This window comes from Ips typographus, linkage group LG11 (genome assembly GCF_016097725.1).
Source record: "Ips typographus isolate SLU linkage group LG11, UJ_Ityp_2.0, whole genome shotgun sequence".
Taxonomy (NCBI): domain Eukaryota; kingdom Metazoa; phylum Arthropoda; class Insecta; order Coleoptera; family Curculionidae; genus Ips; species Ips typographus.
Genome location: NC_138432.1, coordinates 5,225,546 through 5,248,526, shown reverse-complemented (window position 1 = coordinate 5,248,526; position 22,981 = coordinate 5,225,546). Strand labels below are relative to the sequence as shown.

Here is a 22,981-nt window from a genome sequence, read left to right as displayed (position 1 = left end):
ATGAGGAATTAGTAACGAAAGGTGTAACTACTAAGAAAGTTATGCAAATTAAAAATAAATGGAGAGCTTTGAAGTGCATGTATTATAAAGTGAAGCGTAAAAATGGATAAGTCCGTTCAGAGTGTAACTATTTTGCCATGCTTGATGAAATATTGAGTGACCAGACCATCATCCAGTTTGTGGGGTGGACACTCTTGACAAGTATGAAGAAAGAAGTGCACTGAACTCAAATGACACATGTCTAGTTTCAAAACGGAATTGAAAACGATTTGAAAATAAAAGCATAGAAACTCTAACAAATTTCAATTTGGAGATCGTTTTAAAAACGCCTTCAATTGCAGGGAAACGTACTAATTGTTTTCATAACACTTTGAATCTCAAACGTGGTAGATTTCCCCACCATTTCATACAAATCTCTACAACTAAAACCTCGTAGTCGTAGTGAGCAAGCAAACGAAGCAGGTGAATCGACTGAGTGAGAGAATCGGTATTATTATTCACTGAACGCCGCTACAGTGTAACACCGCTCCGGTCCGAAGTTACGCCAGTAACAATATTCCGGTCAAGCGCTCCGGAACACGCTGTATAACGTGAGCTTTGAACTGTGAATTTTTTTTAAGTGCGTTATTGGATTTCCTTTGCATGTTTTACTAACGGAAAACGTTGTTTTAGTTTAGGTAAGTGGTGTAGAAACTTTGTTGTTCGTTGATTGTAAAAACTTGAAAAAGCGCATTAAATTTTTGAAAAAAAAAACATTCTGACTAATTGAAGTTTATTGTTTTTTTTTTTTTTGATGAGTATGAGTTTTACATTGCTAATTGTTATTTTTTAATAAAAAGCGCAAATTGAAAAATAGCCGGTATTTTAGGTATAGCATCACCACTATAATTTGTCCCTATCATCACTTTGCTTGGTGATTAATACTAATTATCACAAATCAATGATGATTTGCTACATATTTACTTTAGATGACACTAATTGATTTATTTGTCCTTCATTAATCTAATAATAATAATAATAGCTTCCTCCTCACTATTTTTAATGTTTTTCATTTTGATTATCAATATGTGACTTCAATTGGAATGTAATTTTTATACAGGGTGATTCCAAAGTTGGTGCTTTCCTTTCACCTGCGAATAGGGCTTCAAAAAATAAGGTTTTTTTTTCTTTGACGCTTTTTCGAAATATGAACAATAACGAAGATACAGGATGTCAAAGTTTTACTGAAAAAATAATATATATATATATATACAATCTTTGTTTCGTTTACAACGAAACAGGCTATCGACCAGTTTGGTCTTTCTGCCTATGTGATGAGAAATACATACTGTAATATGATGAAAAAATAATAATTTAATGATTTTGGCCAAACCACTTGAAGTAATTAAACAAAATTTTGTACGTGTCAATAGCTACGTGGAAAGGAAATTTTCCAAGAAACAACACTTTTCTTGCGTTTACCAGTATAATTTCTTTAAAACATTTTCAAAAAAAAATTACCCTACTGGTTTTTTTCAAAATAAAATTTATTATTGAATTTCTTGTTCAATTCTAAAAATAAAACCCCTTTTATTATTTTTTGCTACGACGCACCATTTCCCAGTAAAAAAATGAAAACCGTCTTAATGCGTGCCTAAAATTAAATGCTGTTTTAATTTAAAATGTCAAATTATTAAAAAATAGTTCAAATGCGGCTGAAATCTTTTGTTTTTGTTTATGTCTGTTGATAAGGAATAACCTGAGTTAGTTAAAATTAAATTTAAGTTATTTTTTATTTTGTTTTTTTTTCAGTAAAACTTTGACACCCTGTATCTTCGTTATTGTTCATATTCCGAAAAACCGTCAAGGAAAAAAAAAAATTTTTTTTTGAAGCCCTATTCGTAAGTGAAAGGAAAACAACTTTGGAATCACCCTGTATAAAGAATAAGTGAACGCAGTTTTAATGTGGTTTTAAACTTTGGCAAGGTTCAGTAAATTGACTGTTATCTTTAAAACTGTATGCAAAAACCCAAATACGTTAACGTTGATTAAATAAACTTTGCATTTGAAGCTTGATTAATAACTAATATACGATTGTAGAAAGCTAAACAAAATTGTTTTCCATCCAATTAATTATAATAATTTTAAACAAATATTGTTGATTATAATATTTCTTTTTGTGGATGCGTTAAAATGTTATGAAAGGCGTGCAAAATGGGTAAACTTATGGATTTTAAAAATTTACATTTTCAGATAATGTGAAGGTTTTTAGTAGTAATGTACATTTACCGTGAGCAAGTGACCAAAACTGGAAAAGTAAAATTTAAAGTGAAAAGAAAATTTACCAATTTTACCTGTAAATTTATGGTTTTATTTAAAATTAGCTTGAAAGATATCACATTCCTGTCATGGATGTCATTAATTTCAAAAGTCATCTGTATCACTACACTTTTCATGCACCCCTTGTATAGTAACGGCTCTTAGGGACCGTGAAACTTTCAGGGATGAGTTTAGCAGTTCTTTACGAACATTTTTGCTCTCTTTCAAATTTTTTGTTACTTTCACCGTTTCTGAATTATTTAGCAACCACTGGTTTAATGCAACAAATCAGTTGAAAAAATTCTATCTTAAAAACTGCGTACAGAGTGGCTAAACTACACTAACAAGCAGGCACAAAATCACCTGTAAAACCCAATTGGAGTACGAAAATGATTGTTTTAAGCACATTTTTGAAATGCTCAATAAATTTCCTGTTTAATAACCTGGAAAAACACTATAAAATTTGGTATTGTCAGGGAGAAAAGCGGAGTCAAAGTTTGAACTGCCAAAAACGTTTGAAGTTTGAAAGAACAGTCAAGGACAAAATCGTTTGTAAAACCCACTTAGAGTGAGAAAATGACTGTTTTAAGCACATTTTTGGAATCCTTATTAATACCCTATCCAAGAACTTCAAAAAACACTTCAAAATTTGATACAGTCAGGGAGAAAAGCGGTATCAAAATTTGAACTGCCCAAAACACAGTATAATTTACCAGTCAAATTTTTCTGGTAAAGCAATACTTTACCGGTCATCACTAGTTTTTGTTTGATTGCCTAAACACGGTAGGTACCAACTCAATTACTGAATTTCCCATACAAATTAAATTCCATAAAGCATTAATGCGTGCTGAACATTACAAATTTGTTCAGTTGAATTATCAATTTCTATTGCAACGTTATCACGGTCATAGATATCGAATCTAATTGGTACGAAGATTGATAAAACCACAATCTTATTTATAATGCGGTTTTCTGGCGTTACAAGGTTAAGCAAACTGGTTTTTATCTCGAAAACTGTGAGAAAAACTTTACGAAATAAGTGCATCAACTAAATTGATGGTGATTTACTGACATACAAAGTTAGTTTTTAGTTAGCTAGCTGATTTTTCAATTAATAATACACTTTTTTAATTATCTTTAAAAACAAGGATTTTATTTTAGTAATTTTGTGTGTATGTACATTTTTGTTCAATTTAATGAAAATTGTCACTCATAGGAAGAATGTTGTAACAAACACATGCGGAAAGTGACTTTCCTGCGTTTAACTGCTTGTCCGTACGCTCTGAATGACCATATTTTGACAATTGTGTCGTATTTGAGAACCGTCACGTGATACTAGAACAATGTTTATGTACATTGTCACTTGACCAGTGTCTAAATAATATTCATGGAGCTATGCAACTCAGAATGTCACCAAAAGTGCACGTAAAATGTTTTTGACTTTCTACTTGTTTTACGTTTCTATGACCATATTTTGTCAGTTGTGGAATATTTGACAGCTGTCACGTGATACTGGAACAATAGATATCTATACTGTCACGTGGACCAGAAATCACTGCAGTCTCGTGCGGGAAAGTACCACTTTTGGCACTTGTTAGGTAAATAAACTAAATAATACCACTGGCTCATAAAAACCTAAATAATTGAGAGAGCTTTCCCAACTACGGTACAGAAATAGTCACAATATAGGGTGAATCCCTACTAACCATAAAATTAGAATGTCTTCACTTAAGTACTAATATCTTTCGTCGACAACTTTAAAAGCATTCTTCCAGTATTTGCTACTTAAAGGAGATTAAGATAACGCTCAAGATAAGCGCATATTTTTTCTAGTATTCACCCTTTTCCAGTTTGTACTGTTTACATACAGTACCGATATCAACAAAAACGTGGTTGTAATGTTACGCACGTAAACGCTTAAATAAACATTACATTTTGACATGGCCGTGTCGTAACTTCCAATGCTGCCAGTGCGAAACGTGGTGCTCTAAATACGGTAATAGATTTATTTGTAGCAATTTATAGGTAGTGAAGTAATTAGAGTATTTTAATTAGTGCGCCCGGTAAATATTACTTATGTAAATGTACTGTCTGCTAGTTGCCAAACGAAATATGTGGGAAAGTTGACCTGAAACGTAATGTAAAGAAAGTATCATTTATGACTGCAAAACTTGATTTTAAAAAAATGTATAGTTTGTGGGTGGAAAGGCATAAAAAAATTAATAATTACATTTTTGGTACACTAGTTTGAAATTGGATTATTGGAAAGTTAAGCCTAGTTAATATTAATACTAAGAATAGAATCAATGCTTATGATCGAAGGAGTAGCCCACCAAATAGTACGTTTTATTCTGACAATGAACAATAATTCAACAAAAACTATTAGTCAATTTTGATCACCCTGTAACTCGGTTATTTGATGAGCTACAGGGTGGTTCTTGTTACAGATTCGTAGCCTAAAAAGTGCTCTTTTGACCACCCTGTACAGTGCCAACTAAATTTGACAGTAAAAACAAAATGGCGTCTGAAGTGACAAAGGCAGTAAATTTCAAAAAATTAGTCAACTTTGATCACTCTGTAACTCGGTTATTTGAGGAGCTACAGGGTGGTTCTTGTTACAGATTCGTAGCCTAAAAAGTGCTCTTTTGACCACCCTGTTCAGTGCCAACTAAATTTGACAGTAAAAACAAAATGGCGTCTGAAGTGACAAAGGCAGTAAATTTCAAAAAAATTAGTCAATTTTGATCACCCTGTAACTCGGTTATTTGATGAGCTACAGGGTGGTTCTTTTTACCGATTCGAAGCCTAAAAAGTGCTCGTTTGACCACCCTGTACAGTGCCAACTAAATTTGACAGTAAAAACAAAATGGCGACGAAAGTGACCAAGCCAGTAAATTTCAAGAAATTAGTCAATTTTGATCACCCTGTAACTCGGTTATTTGATGAGCTACAGGGTGGTTTTTTTTACCGATTCGAAGCCTAAAAAGTGCTCTTTTGACCACCCTGTACAGTGCCAACTAAATTTGACAGTAAAAACAAAATGGCGTCTGAAGTGACAAAGGCAGTAAATTTCAAAAAATTAGTCAACTTTGATCACCCTGTAACTCGGTTATTTGATGAGCTACAGGGTGGTTCTTGTTACAGATTCGAAGCCTAAAAAGTGCTCTTTTGACCACCCTGTTCAGTGCCAACTAAATTTGACAGTAAAAACAAAATGGCGTCTGAAGTGACAAAGGCAGTAAATTTCAAAAAATTTTCAATTTTGATGACCTTGTAACTCGGTTATTTGATAAGCTACAGGGTGGTTCTTTTTACCGATTCGTAGCCTAAAAAGTGCTCTTTTGACCACCCTGTACAGTGCCAACTAAATTTGACAGTAAAAACAAAATGGCGTCTAAAGTGACAAAGGCAGTAAATTTCAAGAAATTAGTCAATTTTGATCACCCTGTAACTCGGTTATTTGATGAGCTACAGGGTGGTTCTTGTTACAGATTCGTAGCCTAAAAAGTGCTCTTTTGACCACCCTGTTCAGTGCCAACTAAATTTGACAGTAAAAACAAAATGGCGTCTGAAGTGACAAAGGCAGTAAATTTCAAAAAAATTTCAATTTTGATGACCTTGTAACTCGGTTATTTGATAAGCTACAGGGTGGTTCTTTTTACCGATTCGTAGCCTAAAAAGTGCTCTTTTGACCACCCTGTACAGTGCCAACTAAATTTGACAGTAAAAACAAAATGGCGTCTAAAGTGACAAAGGCAGTAAATTTCAAGAAATTAGTCAATTTTGATGACCCTGTAACTCGGTTATTTGATGAGCTACAGGGTGGTTCTTGTTACAGATTCGTAGCCTAAAAAGTGCTCTTTTGACAACCCTGTACAGTGCCAACTAAATTTGACAGTAAAAACAAAATGGCGTCTAAAGTGACAAAGACAGTAAATTTCAACAAATTAGTCAATTTTGATGACCCTGTAACTCGGTTATTTGATGAGCTACAGGGTGGTTCTTTTTACCGATTCGAAGCCTAAAAAGTGCTCTTTTGACCACCCTGTACAGTGCCAACTAAATTTGACAGTAAAAACAAAATGGCGTCTAAAGTGACAAAGGCAGTAAATTTCAAGAAATTAGTCAATTTTGATCACCCTGTAACTCGGTTATTTGATAAGCTACAGGGTGGTTCTTTTTACCGATTCGTAGCCTAAAAAGTGCTCTTTTGACCACCCTGTACAGTGCCAACTAAATTTGACGGTAAAAACAAAATGGCGACGAAAGTGACCAAGCCAGTAAATTTCAAGAAGTTAGTCAATTTTGATCACCCTGTAACTCGGTTATTTGATGAGCTACAGGGTGGTTCTTGTTACAGATTCGTAGCCTAAAAGGTGCTCTTTTGACCACCCTGTACAGTGCCAACTAAATTTGACAGTAAAAACAAAATGGCGTCTGAAGTGACAAAGGCAGTAAATTTCAAGAAATTAGTCAATTTTGATCACCCTGTAACTCGGTTATTTGATAAGCTACAGGGTGGTTCTTTTTACCGATTCGAAGCCTAAAAAGTGCTCTTTTGACCACCCTGTACAGTGCCAACTAAATTTGACAGTAAAAACAAAATGGCGTCTGAAGTGACAAAGGCAGTTAATTTCTAAAAATTAGTAAAAAATAATTTAATTTTAGTATTAGTAATTATTGAATTTACTTATGCTTGTTTCCCCGACACTTCCAAGCCAATTTTAAGTACAACTTAAGATAAGTTGAAATTTGAATGTGGCAGATCAAGTGCAAAATAACACAGTCTATACCAAACTAACTAATGTTGGGGAAACGGGCATTAAAATCCAAAATTTCTTATGTCAAATGAACTTAGAGTAAGAAAATGAGTGTTTTAAGCTTATTTTTGGAGTTCCTATTAATATTACTGGTAATTTACTGGTCAAATATTCCTGGTAAAGTAAAATATTTACTTTAGCAGTAATTTACCTATCACTAGTTATTTGAAATCTGAAATTAGAACCTTTTTGAAATTTTCTGATAATAATAAACCAAACCACATCCACCATTCAGGTAATTTAAAGAGAAAAGCATTAATATTCTAATATCTGAGGTAAAAATGCAAAAACTCTGTTTTATGTAAAATAGTTTTTTTTAAGTTGCATTTATAAGTAAAACAAAGACATTTCTTCAAGTGGAACGCCCTGTTTTTAATAGGAGTAGACGGCTTTCATATTATTCTGTTGTATTTTAAATATCTTAATCTACATATCACTAAGAGGTGATATTTCCCGAAAAATATGTCTCTTAATATGAACAATCCTTGAAAAATTTAAGGTAATAAGGTATCACAGACTTGAAGATAAAGGCACTAATGACAATGTTGCTCAATAACAGTTCCAGTTTTTAATGTGTAAGAGGAAAATTGATTACTCCCTTCGCTATCAGACACTCACCGTATAATCCACGATTAGATAACACTTTTTATGAGCTGTATAAGATATGGAATGTGAATCATTATTCATAGCCCATAAAATAACAAAAAATATAACTTTTTTTTTATTTATGTTGGTGTCACGTTGCAAATACAACCGCCTAGATTTTCCAATCCGTACCAGGCATATTAAGAATCTTACCTAACAAGAGTATAAAATGTCTTTAGCCCATGCAGCTGGTAATTTGTCTGACTTATATATTCAGTTTAATAATCAAGCCCACGCCTAAGATAACAATGATTTATTAGTATTCTAGGTAACGACAAAAAAATGCGTGCAATGACTTAAAGGGCATTTTTCATGTTTTTTTACATATAATTTACATTTTCAAGGAAAGAAACCGCGCACAAAACAATTTCTCTTTTATTTGTCGCGAAATAGGTTAATTGCAGCAAGGTTAGCACGAGGTGACTTCAACTTTTTTGCTTGAATAAAATAACGATTATGTTGCCACATAACCCGTAGTTAAATGATAAACTATTCGTCGTTTACCTAACGACAGATTAGCCTTGCACCCAAAAAACAAATGTATAGTATCGGATTCACATGGGACGGTCACGTACAATTTAGATAAAACTGTCACAACCATAGAAAATAGTGGGTCTAGGCAGGAAGTTCTCAAAAAGTCACTATATTCTTGTAATTTATGATGTTAGTTAAGTAGAAATGAATGAAAAGTGTGAGGTAATTTTTCAGCAGTTTATAGATAATAGCTCCTGAATTTCAAAAAAGTACTAAACACACTAATACGTGATTTTACAGCAGTTTTTACAAGGTGGTCCAGTCTTAAATGTCAATAATTCACCATTCTACAGGGTGGTCCAGTTTTAATTGTCAATAATTCGCCAATCCATAGCCAATTAAAAAATAAGTTGACATTCATTATGTCATTTTCCTGAAAAGTGCTTCTTAAGGAAAATACAGTCCTTCAAATTTCTGTTTAAAAAATCGTTTTTTTTTTTGTCATAACTGTCAGACCGTTGGAGCAATATTAATCAAATTTGGAACAAGCACTTTATTACACGTTATTACGGTCAAAGACCCAAAACTAACCTAACCCAATTTAAAAATTGTCTTGGAAACGGAAAATTCACTTAAGAAGTTTAAAAAATATTATTGTAGCCAGTTTTCATAGTTTCCAGACAAACTAAAAGACTTTAGTTTTGAAAATTAAATTGGAAAAGATAAACATTTCAGAAGCTTAAAAATTGTGTTTGTAACCAGTTTTCATGCAAATCGAGAGACTTTAATACTAAAAATTGACTTGTAGACATAAAAACTACTTTTTCAAGAATTTATTATTACTACAAATTCATACATTTAGACCCTTAAAATTGACTTGAACCCCAAAATGTGACTGAACTAATGAAAAGTGACATCAGAAGCTTAAAATTTGCATTTGAAGTAAGTTTTAATAATTTGAAGACAAATTTCAATATTTTAGTCTTGAAAATAGTCTTAGATGCAGGACATTGACATTAGATTCATGAAAATTGTCTTGAAAACTAACACTTCGTGCCTTTTTCTTTGCTTTTTATTTTCTTCGAATTCTGGACTATTTTTAGTGCTTCAAAACTGCTTTCAGCTTGGAAAATCGAGTTTCAAGACTATCTTCACCAAGTTATTGACATAGCAAACTTAAAAAACAATTTTTACATTCTTCATGGACTTAAAATAGCATTCCAAGCTTTGTCACTATTAAATCGACTTCTAGACACCTCAGTACTAAAAATTTCACTGACCATAATCTTGAAAATGTTATTGCAAGCTTCTTCACTATTAAATTGACTTCTACACTCATAGGTGCAATAAATTGTAGCATCTCCAAGAAATTCAGACTGTTTTTAGTGCTTTTTAAGACTGAAAAATCGAGTTTAAGACTATTTCCAAAAGTCAAGTTTCTTCAGTCATAAAACTAAAAAATGTTGGTACCAAATGCTACAATAATAGTCTTGAGAACTAATTTTTAGAAATAAAATAGTCCGAAAATTTAATTTACTTCTAGACTTGCTGTCCAGTCCAGAAAATTGAGTTGTACACCAATTACAGTCTTGAAAATATACTTTTGAACTCTTTAGTCCTAGTAAAGTCAGTTCTAGCATTAAAAGTCAACTTTTATATTATTTTTAGTAGTAAAAAATGAGTTTCATGCACAATACAATCTTTGTCTTGATTTCCGGACTTTTTTTAGTTTTTGAATGCCAGTTTCAGACACTCAACCAGGATGGCAGTCTGAGAAAGCGAATCATAAGACCATTCCTAGTAGTGAAAAAGTTTTTAGACTATTCAGTACAAATTTGGACTTGAATGTTCAGTTTTAAACTATAAAACGATTTTTTAAATGGAAATTTGGAGGATTGTATCTTCCTTAGGAAACATTTTTCAGAAAAATGACACAATGCAAGTCAACTTATTTTTTGATTGGCTATCAAATGGTGAATTATTGACACTTAAAACTGGACCACCCTGTATAGCTCATCAAAAAATAAGTTGACATGCATTATGTCATTTTCCTGAAAAATGCTTCCTAAGGCAAATTAATACTCATTAGGTCATGTTAATAACATCCAAGGTTCCAATGGTCGACTATTTGGAACCCAAGGAACCCGGTACAACACTTTGGGACCAAACACGACCAACATTTTTGTTACACAGTGTTCTTTGTCTAAATAAATTGAAATTTGCCAATTTTTGGCTTGATTTAAACAATGAACACTACTAGCTCATTATACGGGTGGTCCAGAAAGTAGTCTCCCATATGTAATCGTATCTATGTATAAACGATTGTCTATAAAAGGTGTATAAGCGGGCGCCCTGAAGAGAGTTTTTTGTTATATTTTCTTTATTTAAACGTTAGTTAACCAGGAGAAAATTTTGACGTAACAAATTACATACTGGTTAAGTAGGAAGTAAAAAAAATGTCCATCATCCAGATACAATATCACTTTAGCCTACTTTTAGACGTTTAATTTAACAAATACCATATTGTAGTAATAAATTACTTAAATACCGTCCCAAAGAGCTAATAAAGCAGTCATAACTAGATAGTAAAGGCTCTAAATAGACTGTGTTAGCATCCCATTAAATATAAACACATACAAGAGCTCATTTTAACACACCATGAAAGCTTTTAGAAGATTACTGAAGTGGTTTCAGTGGTTTCACAAACACCCTGTTCTTATACAGTTTTCCAACGGACTTTCTATTAAATTATTTATTTGAAATTTCTTATTTAACTGCACTCAGTTTAAACACACTTATTGTCAAACCTCTTCAAACTGAAGTTTATTAAGTATTTAATTAAGGCCAAAAGTCAACAGACTTCCTTAAGAAAAAAATATGACGGTGCAAATTTTAAAATTGCCCATTAGAGCTGATCAGATTTCGCGATTAATACGGTTTGCATTGATGACGCTGCTTAATTTTCCTTTGAAAAAATGACCCCCTTTAAGTTTTTTTTGCAAGTGCTCTTGCACCGGCTAAATCGTGACGTTGGATAAGATGTTAAAGTACCAAGAACGTGGGCCTCTTTGCTGATATTAAAGTGTGGTTCAGCGGATACCCTGAGGGAGTGCAGGTTTGATGATTGGGCCAAGACGAACTGCACTGTTGGGGCTACGTTTAGTAACAAAAACGTTCAGTTATAATGTCTAAGAAATTGTGAATTGATTGTTTTGCACGTTGTTTTAGAGCAAACTGATCTGGACAGATAATAAACATAGAAGTGGGAGATAGTCAAATGGTGCATTTTGTGTGCGCCCTTCTTCAGCCGGTCTTTGACCGAATATGACCAATAATACAAGGTGCAAAGGGCCTCTTCTTGTCGTTGGCTCGAATCGTCGAGTTTCTCGGCATGCCAATCCCATGAGGTCACATTTTCTCCTGAAATCAGTGTCGAGGGCTTAAAAAAATGTTACCAGAACTTCCAGACGTCATTGATGACGCACAATATTAAAAGAACCCTTTTTGGAGCTGAAAATAGCAAGACAAAATTACACAGTCACGCTATTGATTCCATAGGCCGATTGATTTAAAATTTCATGAACCCAACAATAAGGAATATTAAAACAGACTTTCAAATGCCGTATTTGACTGGTGAGTGACGATTTACATATTATTGTTACACGCGACATTTAAGCGGCAACAAAGAGGAAGTATTACCAAACCCACAATCTAAAAACAATCTTCTCCCCCTTCACAGTTGTTCTGAACAACCTTTTACTACCAAAAACTATACAAAAAAGCTTAATAACACATATTTACCACACTTCGACCACCTACAAAAATACGTTTGTTTTAATGCTACCTAGATGAATCACTGTAGAAAATGACATCATTAGACCTTCGCAAAATTAAGATGTTTTTAAGCACGATAATTTTTAATCTGGTTGTTAGTAAGTGCAATTTTGCGAATTGTCGGTAATTATACCGGCACAATGAAAGCAGTGCCGTGTGACTTTCTATTCCTTTGGTATTTCTGGGGATAGTTATTTTTCACCTGGAAGTCGCAGGAAATATTTTTGAATAACTAGTTGCTTTTAATGGGAAAGTTTTCTAACAGGAAATTTGAATATGTAAATAAAAAGTAGATAGATAGCAGGAAGTTTTCAGCTAATGAGAATCATAAATAATATTAATATTAAAACAATAGCAGTGCATTCTGTTGTCAATATTTACTTGGGATGCTGAAATATCATTTAATTGTTCAAACACTCAGTTATTTATGATTAATAGTTATTTTTCCGATGAGATCATTTTCAGTTATGGAACAACAACGCAGCTTTGTTTTTAAGTTCACTAACTTTGCACGGTAAAATTTTACAATACTTGGATTTTCCATTGTAATTACTTAATGGACTGTTCCAGATTTCAATTGCCAACAATCGATTAAATGACCTCGAATTTAGCTAAAAATAGTAAATTCATACCTCAAGGTTCTTCTTTAGATCATAAGAAATTTATTTGATAGTTTTATGGATTAAAAACGTTCTAAGATATGCAATATCTCAGTCTTGGGTCGTAAATTTCTTAGTCCGTTATGCACCAGAAACGTGTAAAGGGTCTTAAAATTAAAGTCGAATATAAATCAGGGCTCTTTCAAAACCAGATTTTAAAGTTATGCAGTTTTCTTCTGCTGAAAGCAATAAAAAAAAGTAGTAGACAACTACATCAGAATGGATATTTAAAAATTTACCCATATCGTGCTGCACAATTCTCCCGAAAGCGTAGAAATAGCAGTATGTGCTCTCGTTGATATCTCGGGTGCTTTTGATAACACGTCTCATGCGGCAATCAGAAGTGCCCTACAGGAAAGAGGTGTCGACAAGGTATGTGAGAAGGGGTATTTTCACCTCTTATGTGGAGCTTAGTAGTAGATAAACTACTTAAGCTAACAACCACTGGCCTATATTGCATAAGGTACGCAGATGACATCGTAATAGTAGCCAAGAGCAAATATTAACACACTTTATGTGAACTGATAAAAGCAGGAATCAAAGCAACTGAAAGATGGTGCTGACTATAAATCCACCCAAAACCATTCACAAAAAGAAGGAAGCTGGCAAATCTGAAGATCCAGATATCTGGAGAATTCATGAAATTCAAGAAAAAAGTTAAATTTCTAGAAATAACACTAAATCGCAAACTGGCACATTCAGGAAACTGCCAGTAAAGCAAGGATCTTAATAGTGTACAGAAGCCTGGCAGGAAAGATGAGTTAGATGTATACCACCATGATTAGACCCATTATTACGTATGGGGTGACTGCTTGGTACAATAAAACTAGACAACGTACAGCTAGGAGGCATACAATTAGCAAAGTACAAAGACATACGCTGTAGGATATGAGAATATGTCCTACTTTAAGCTTGAAGCTCACATTTCTTTTTGGGTTTACAAAAAGTGGACTTACGTGCTTATTATCATGTACAGAGTCACAGAGTGTCCAAAACTCGACTTAAATGTCCAAAACTTAATTATGTCCGGGCCTAAGTATTCGTTGTGTTTCTTTATATCGTTGTTAATTTTTTCCTTTATAGCTTCTCCTCTTATCCATGAGATCAAGGATTTCGCCAGTTATCCATTCTTTCCTTCCTGCGGGCTTCTCTTTCTTTAACATGTCTATTGAGGGTTCCAATACGGCTGATTTAATTCCGCACCATTTTTCATTTATGTTTCTGTAGTTTCTCGGAATCTAAAGCTACTTTTTATTGATTTTGGTAAAAAATAACCCACGTACTGTATACAATAATAATTATTAAACTGGTCTAAGCTACTAAAATTTGTTACAATCACACATACAATGCAATAAATAATAACAATGGATTTTACAACTTTTGCAATTAATATTGTTTCTGAAACCTGCTTCCTGCTTCATCATATACATGAAACGTTGATCAAAATGCTTTTATACTTACACATTAATTAAATTATACGAATTGACCGAATTTAAGACATCTGAATTTAATTTCTAAAGTAAAAATGCCAAAATTTCACTCCTAAATTTATTGTGTCATTCAAGATTTCGCACTATTTCCAATCAATGCGGTAAAAATAACCTTGTCCCAGAAAAACCTTCAATTTCTTAATTTGTGTAGTTGCATTCAGTCGCACCGGCAAGCAAAACGTATTACCACAGTAAAAATTGTGTTGTTAGATAATAAATAATAATAACAATAATAATTGCGGTATGTAATTCTCGGAACTATATGCTTTAACTACACACCTTAAAATGGGTGTATACTAAGCCTAAAACAGATTGAGTGAAGAAAATGTGAAGAGGAGTTCCGGAAACAGGTAGGCCAGTTAATAAATGAAAATAAAAAATGAATCATCAGTTGAAAAAAAAAAAAGTAAAACCACTTGCCAGACAGTCGTCAATAGTACCACCACCAAAAGAAGACGGTGAAATTACTTTCTTCGCTTGTCTCGGGGCGTTCTTCGCCGATTTGAGGTCAGTAGTACGAAAAATGAAAAACCGACGTTTTATTTCATTGTTGAATAAATTTAATTGGGCGGTACGTTTACACACACACACACGTTTACGAGAGTACCCTTTTTGGTCTAAAAGTTGGTTAAGCAAATGCGCTCCACATACAGTTTACAATATTATTACCGTGTCAACTGTTCAGGTTGAGTTCATCCATCTGTTATGGTTTATGTACGGTGTTTACACTGCCAATTGCAGGTAAATTGCGTTTGTATCGATTCATAAAACATTCAATAAGCTTAAGGTTATTCATCGGGATTACACTTCCAGTTGTAAGTAATCACAAAGTAACGGAACAACATGTGGATGATTAAGAGCATTAAGAATCCTCAACGTTTCTCAAAACCAACAATTTATTAGTGTCAAAAACTACAATTATTCAATCATTTCCAAAATGACAAGAGTACAATTTGTGTGCCAACGACTGTCAAATAAACTTGATTTTCATGCAAATATAGCTATTTATGTACCAACGGCGTTAGAGAGAACATAAAGTTCGCTGAAACCAATCCCTCGGGCTGTTTCGGCTTGATGGACATTATAGACAATAAATAAAAAAACAGTGTTGCACATTTTCACACATGCTGTGTTAAGGTACAAGTCTACTGGATACATTTGTAACGCAACAATGTTGTACAAAATGCTGGAAACTCTTGAACAACAATGTTGCGAAACAAATGTATGAGTATCCAGTGGACTCGTACCTTTGCACACATTTTCTGAAGAACAGTTGAAACTGGATATTAGTTCGTCATAAAAACTTTCCCCATTCGACCCACCCTGGCCAATTTAACCAAAAATGCTCTTTCCTCATAAAACCTGTAACGGAAACCTTGTTAAACAAGAGTGTAACGCTTTTTTGCTTTGATATAAGTGTGCTACTGCATTCATTCCTTTTGTATGTTTGCCAAACAAGATTAATTAGTTTAGTAGCGCATCAAGCAGAAATAACGGTGACACCATGTTATTTTGTACAGAATTACTGTATGTAATGTTTATACAGCAAATTTAATAACGCTCATATTGACTTTATTTGTATGACTCGATACTGGAAGAAATGTGATGGTACCATTGTGTACGAGGAACTATTCGATAACACTTTTGATGATGAATAATTGAATAATGCGTTTATGGGCATCAGTCCATAACAGCTTAATCAGTTGGAAAGGAAAAAGTGAATTTCACCCCATTGATGGGGTGTGCTTGTAACGCTTTCGCAACATTTTAAAATTTTTAGGTTTTACGGATTGGAACGAATAAATAATTATTCTGGGCAGCTGTTTTTATAATTTTAACATGCATTTTAATTCAAAGCTCAACGATCATGATAATTTCTACGAAATCAGAATGACTGTTGTTAACGTCTTGCTAATTCTCATGCATACCAAGCATGTTTGAATCACTTGAACGAAAAAGCTGTTATAGTATTGAATTTGGTCACGTTGGGTGGCTTTTTGCAATAATATAACTGATAAGTATACAAAGCTTTTTATAAAAGTCATCAATTTATGGGTATTAATTATGATCTACAGAGTATCGATACGATAGATTAATAAATAGTTCCACTATGAACCGATTGTGGTTATCCGCAGTTTAATAGCAGTAATTAAATTGAACGATAATAATACGTCCAAGTTTAAGTGTCTTTGTTCCTGCAAATGTTATTAGATAAGTTGTAAACAGTGCAGTTTTTTAATGCAGCTGTAATCTTTGTTCACTCAAAATAATTCACTACATTTGAGTTAACTACCTTCTTGGAACTAGGTAATAAAATCTTCAGTTTCAGATCACAAAGATATTTCTAAATAAATATTAAGGGGTTCTTAATACAAAAAAATGTCCTTTGACTACATTCCATATTGGGTTTCAAACTTATCTTAAAGCGAGGTTTCTAATGTTTAAAGGTTCATACAACGTGTATGAATATGTATTTCTAATTCAACAAATATTGAATGAGTAAGCATTGTAAGATTGTAGAACGAAGAAAAAATGCTTCACCTTGTGTAGGAGTAAATTATTCCTCATTTACACGCCTTTATAGTCATATTTTATTAATAAGTCTGATTTAGGTATGTATAACAATAAATTTCAGTCAGTTAGTTTCAGTGTCAAACAATTAATGGCTTTTCTATAATCTCTAATCAATATTCATTAAAAATTTTACTGTAAAAACAGTGAAGATTCTTCTCGCTTCTCATAAATCCCTTAATTGGTAATTTTACAGTTGATCATCATTTTTTCTAACGCTCCCAACCAAAATGGCATTCATACCATCCCAGTCCACGAACGTAAAGTTAATTATAAACAATTAAAATTCAAGTAAGTACAGTTGTGTGAGATAATAGCGGAATGTTGCTGCATCCACAAGGGCACTGAACCTGACTTTTTTATTAACGTCATTATTCCGTTTAACTGATGCCATTTTATGACGTCATTTTAGTTAACTCGTCTGGATGCGACAGTTTAATCATCTGTCTGCTCTATCATGATAAGCCTTCCATAATTACTATGCTGGATATAACAACCTTTTGTTTCATATTAAATGCATTGGAGAATTGGAACAGTTTAACAAGGTTAAGTAGGTCGCGTGAGAATAATATTGATTAAACGTACATTTTTATTTATAAGTATAATATACAGATAAAAATCAATAATATCATGTTTACAGGAAAAATGAAACCCAACGATAGCTACTTATATGCGCCAACTTTTGTGCCAATTGAAAGAAGAATGTCACATCTATCGGTATCTTCAAGAAGCACCGAGACCACCCAAGGGCCTGCTGAAGATCGGCTTTCTCCGAAATACGACTCTTATCAAGAGTTTTTGTACAGAAGCCAACTCAGAAGAAGGTTATCTTCGACAGGTATGCATGGATTTATCATTGAAACTCTTCATTAGTCTACCATAAAAGGTCAACGGTTTTCTTGAACGCTGCAATAGTCGTCAATATGTCGATAAGACCAAAGGAAGTATTAATGTGAGATGCTTTTGTTGGTCGTGTCAACAAAATCGCCATTAAAGTCACTATCGGCTAGCTTTTCCGGTGTTCGAAAAAACACTGTTTTGCTTGTGTGATAAGTATCACGTACTGTATGATTACCAGTTTCTGACATTCCTTTTGTTAGATAAAGCCACAAAACTTTCAAATTCAGTTCCAAGCTGTCTAATGTACAGAAATTACTAATCCGAATAATCAATAAATGGCTACATTAATTTTTATTTCTCTACAGGTGAAAATAGTGGAGATTCCAGTACTACAGCATCAGGAAGTAGCTATGGAGAACAAGAAGGAAGCGAGGGAAGAGCAGAAAGTGAAGCCTCATCAGACACCCACGACCGAAAGCCTTTGGAAGGTCTGATAAGTGAAGTGGAACGGCAGAAGGTCGAAACTTTTTTCAGAGGACTAAAAACACAGGTTGGTGGGATTATTTTCTAATGATGTTATAACGTGCAGCTGCAGCCTTCTTCCATTGTCTTACATTTAAAAAAAAAGTCGGATTACGTAATCAGCGGTTGATATAATGCACAATGGTAAATTAACGTCAAGAAAATTATCAAAAGCCACAACTAATCGTATAACGCGCTTTTTATATGTCGTCAGCTCCATAGTACGATAGTATCTAATTTGACGTAGATCCTTGTGTAGTTTCGTTAAAATTACACATGGTTCTTATTATGATGTTTTGCAAGAAGTAAAGATACGGACGCGTGGAAGATGATCCTGCACAAATTGATTGATCTATTTCAATTCACTGACTCATCTTAGATAGCACAGAATACAAAAAAAAACAGTTATGTTTGGCAAACATCGGAGTAATAAGAGATATCGTGCAAATATAGGAGTGCTGGGCGATATCGCTTCAAGTCAAGAAAGCTAATATTGTTGACACACGCGGTTATTTGAATTTCCAAATGATTTCTTGGGCGTTTCTTGGCAAACTTTATTTAGCAGCACAACTTAGGCATATTGTAAAGCAAACATTAGCTTCAGATATGATAAGACTATTTGAAGTAATACAGGGTGGTCCAGTTTTAAGTGTCAATAATCCATCATTCGATAGTCCATCAAAAATAAGTTGACATGCATTTTCCTGAAGAACGCTTCCTAAGGAAGACACAGACCTACAAATTTCAGTTTAAAAAATGTTTTTTTTGCTCAAATTTGGAACAAGTACTTATGAAATGAATTGCCATTATGTGATGTGAATGACATGTGTGAAAATTATTTAGAGGTGTTGATATAGCGACATAGTTTTTATTTTTTCGCTCTATTTTCTACGCTTACTGGATATTATTCAAAATTGACAAAAATGTCTACTTGGGTTATTGTATTTAAAATGGTTCAAAAGGATTCAAATCTGGTCATCTGTGAGGTTACTTTTTGCTTCTATTTTTTAGACTACTGTGTGTACTGAAACTGTGTAAAACTGCAATCCATTATTGAGTGTCTGAAACTGAATTTGAAGCACGAAAACAATCCCGACATCAAGACAAAGATTGTTGCCCATAACACTAATTTTTTACTACTAAAAATAGTCTAAAAGTTGACTTTTACGTCTAGAAATGACTAATTTACTAAGACTAAAGACAGTCCAAATCCTATTTCAGGTCTTTAATTAGTGTAGGTACAATTACATTTTTGGGTTAAAACAAGTCTAGAATTCAATTAAACACCGAAAACAGTCCAAATTAGTGTAAAAAATAGTACTAAAAACAATCTAGATTTTTAAGAGCTCGAATTTTTAACACTGAAGTGTCTAGAAGTCAATTTAATAGTGACAAAGCTTAAAATGACATTTTAAAACCTATGAAAAATGTCAAAATTGTTTTTTAAGTCTGCTACGACAAAAACTTGGTGAAAATAGCCTTAAAACTCGATTTTCGCAGTTTTAAAGCCCTAAAAATAGTACAGAGTTTTAAAAAAATTAAAACCAAAGTAAAAAAACTTGAAAAGTTAGCCTTTAAGTCAGTTTTCATGAATCTAATGTCAATATCCTGTATTTAAGGCTTTTTTCAATTCTAAAATAATGAAATTTGTTTCAAATTATGAAAACTTACTTCAAATGCAAATTTTAAGCTTCTGATGTCACTTTTCATTGCATCGGAGTCATTTTTTCGTGAGCAAGTGGATTTTCAAGGTTTAAATGTGCGAATTTGTAGTCAAAAATTCTAGAGAAAGTAGTTTTTCATGTCTACAAGTCAATTTTTAATACTAAAGTTTTTCAACTTATCTGAAAACTATGACGACTGACTATAAAGATAGTTTTTAAGCCTCTTAAGTCAATTTTCAAAATTAAAGTCTTTCAATTTGTCTGAAAACTATGAAAACTGGTTACAAAAGAAAATCTTTAAGCCTCTCAAGTCAATTTTCACCAATTTTCAAAGTAAATTTATAGGTTTCTAAGTCAATTTTCAAAACTAAAGTATTTCAATTTTTCTGTAAATTATGAAAACTGGATACAAAAACATTAAACATTTTTAAGCTTGTTAAGTCAATTTTCACCGTTTTCAAGACAATTTTTAAGTGGGGTTGGGTTGGTTTTGGGTCTTTGGACGTAATAACTCAATTATCTCGTAAACGAAGTTTCAAATCAGAATTTTATAAGGGATATTTATTTTTTCAAAATAAACAAGAAAAGTAAAAGAAACTGTAATTTTTGAAAAATATTCAGTGACGTAGAAAATACCATCCTTCTGTATCTACGCCACTGGACAGTTTCGACAAACGTCATTAACATCACCTAGTGAGTATTAATTTCATAACTACTTGTTCGAAAAATTTGATCAAAATTGCTTTAACGGTCTGACAGTTATGACAAGAAACTGATTTTTTAAACTGAACTTTGAAGGACTGTATTTTCCTTAGGAATCATTTGTCAGGAAAATGTTATAATGCAAGTCAACTTATTTTTTGATGGGGTATCGAGTGCTGAATTATTAACATTTAAAACTGGACCACCCTGTGTAATGTAGTACAGATATGTAAAATTAGATATAAAGTAGTTATGAAATCCAACAATAAGACCGTGTGTCGGCGACAATCATTTTGAAAATTACTTTATATGGGTCTTTAGCAACTAATATACATTTTTGTTAAGGAAGTCTAATTACTCATAAATGATTATCATTCACATTTCAGAAAAATTGCTAAACTGGCCATTTTTCTAACCTAGTGCCTAATTTTTGGAATATTGCAAATTAAAATTGTTTCTAAATTATTATAATTATTGTTGTCATTTTAAGCTAAATGACTCAAAACACTCAAACACTTATTCCTACTTTGACGGTATAGAATTTAGTTTACTTTCAAAATTCTTCATGTTATTGTGGTTTGTTTGCAGCAAATACCTACAAAAATGACAGAATAATAGTAAATATTTTATTGTTTATTTAATTAATGTACAAACAGTAAACATGTTCAAGTGTAAATGGGTCAGTCTAAAGTGCATTTTACTGTAGGTAGTAATAATGATGATAACGTTGTTTTTTGTTACTTTGGTTGTTTGTAAATGATTTGATTTGTTGCTAGTTGTTAAATTTGTAGGGGTGTCATTGAAAAAGGATTTTCTCACAAAAAGTAAACCTTTCTAGCTATTCCTGTATAATACTGACTCATTCCACTAGGTCATAAAATATAAGTAAACAAGTAGAAAGTCAACTTGAAGTAATCAAAATAACTACCACAATAAAACATCAAGAATATTCGTCTTAGTGTCATGAAGCGTGTATACGAATTCTAGTAAATTTCGCCATTACACACGAATTAACAATAGTAAATTAGTTTACATTCAGGCAACCGTGAGATTATTCTAAGGCGTTCTCATCTAACTGTTACAACTTTCAGGTGTTCGTTAGTAACTCACTAGCAAACTTGTACACAAAAGTCCCCACCGACGCAGACTGGTCACTAAAATACACGGGAATCCCGGTCGTTATTTTGGACTGCGGTGAATCCCGGGCCAGAGATAAGAGAAGAATACAAATCGCTTTAGCTGAACGAGGTAAACACCAGTTTGTGGATAGAAGCATCACAATTGTAATTATTATAAATTTGCAGGTACCTGTTTCATGTTGTGGTCAGACACAATTGATAACTTATCGTCGTACAGTGTCGAGGGGGCGTCCTTTCACACAATGAGATACTCATTCGACCACACAATGCAAGTTGGTTTCAGTTTCGACACAAAGAACGCGGCTGACGAAATGTGGAGTCACATTGAAAAGCTTGTAGCCTGTCCTGAAAATATTTCATTGAGCACTCCAGGTAGTTTAGTTTATTATGCAACTCGTCAGGTTGTAACAGGGCTATTTCAGGTAAAAAGAAGAAAAAAGTTAAGAAGGAAAAACCACCACCGTTGCCTGCGAAAAGCAACATTTCCCAGCCTTGCTGTTTTCAACACATAACTTCAGTGGATAAGGAGGACACTGAAAGATATTACTCCCTTAAAGAACTGCTGCCAAGAAGTTCTACAATTACCAGTCCTAGAATACATGGAATTGATAATTCTTGAACAATATTTTCTAACTGGAGTGGAAAATGCGTTTGTTACTTTTCTAGTAACGTTTTTTTACTTATTTTTTTTTTGTAAATAATATTTTTTTAGTTAATCAAGCCTGTAAATGACAAAAATTACAAGTGCTTAATATAATATAGAGTATATCGACCGACTGAAAGTTTATTATAATAAATAGAGTAATTTTTAATGCAACTGTTGTGTAATTGTACGAATTGTTCTTCTCTATTTAGTAGTAGTTAGTTATAGACTTAGCTTATACTGCAATTTATGTGCCCTATTTAGCAAGTTTCAATATAAAAAGCAATGTCAAAATCAAGCATTTCTCTTGGTTATTATTATACAATCGTCGCGGGTGTTTCTATTTAGTGATTTTAGGCAACAAACTACAAATACAGAAAATCTCACAACCAAATGGCTAAAAATAAAGAAATGTTTTGTTTTTGATCTGTGATAATTCTTAGTATATGTAGTACATTATGTATGATTTAAGATTACTTTAAAACTATACATATAAACTATCTTTAGTAGCCATTACCTAACATATTATGTTGATATGCTTTGACAGTAATAAAGTCTTAAATATATTTTGGACTGTTACATATTATTTTTGTTACATACTTTTTGACGCTGTTTAAGTAGTCAAGAAAAATGCAAATTTTGGTTTGCAATTTGCAATTGTGTAAAGAATTGAATAACAT

The 22,981-nt window shown here is 32.9% G+C and overlaps 1 protein-coding gene across 3 annotated transcripts; it reads left to right on the top strand.

The window, feature by feature from the left end:
• Nucleotides 1-430: 430 nt before the first annotated feature.
• Nucleotides 431-22,867, top strand: MESR3 (misexpression suppressor of ras 3). 3 transcript variants are annotated; one of them, XM_081990301.1, is made up of 6 exons: nucleotides 431-677; nucleotides 17,432-17,629; nucleotides 17,997-18,181; nucleotides 21,611-21,767; nucleotides 21,824-22,030; nucleotides 22,081-22,867. In XM_081990301.1, exons 2-6 carry the CDS (start codon nucleotides 17,437-17,439, stop codon nucleotides 22,275-22,277), a joined length of 939 nt encoding a protein of 312 aa, XP_081846427.1. In that variant the 5' UTR covers nucleotides 431-677; nucleotides 17,432-17,436; the 3' UTR covers nucleotides 22,278-22,867. The 3 variants fall into 3 exon arrangements, with proteins under 3 accessions (XP_081846427.1, XP_081846429.1, XP_081846428.1); XM_081990303.1 differs by lacking the exon at nucleotides 431-677 and adding an exon at nucleotides 4,177-4,294; XM_081990302.1 differs by lacking the exon at nucleotides 431-677 and adding an exon at nucleotides 17,349-17,372.
• Nucleotides 22,868-22,981: the final 114 nt, after the last annotated feature.

Bases quoted from the DNA above. Each gene is read 5' to 3' on its own strand.
- MESR3 (XM_081990301.1), top strand. From the start codon at position 17,437: ATGAAACCCAACGATAGCTACTTATATGCGCCAACTTTTGTGCCAATT. The intron at 17,630-17,996 runs GTATGCATGGAT...ATTTCTCTACAG, and splicing joins AAGAAGGTTATCTTCGACAG to GTGAAAATAGTGGAGATTCC. The intron at 18,182-21,610 runs GTTGGTGGGATT...TACAACTTTCAG, and splicing joins TCAGAGGACTAAAAACACAG to GTGTTCGTTAGTAACTCACT.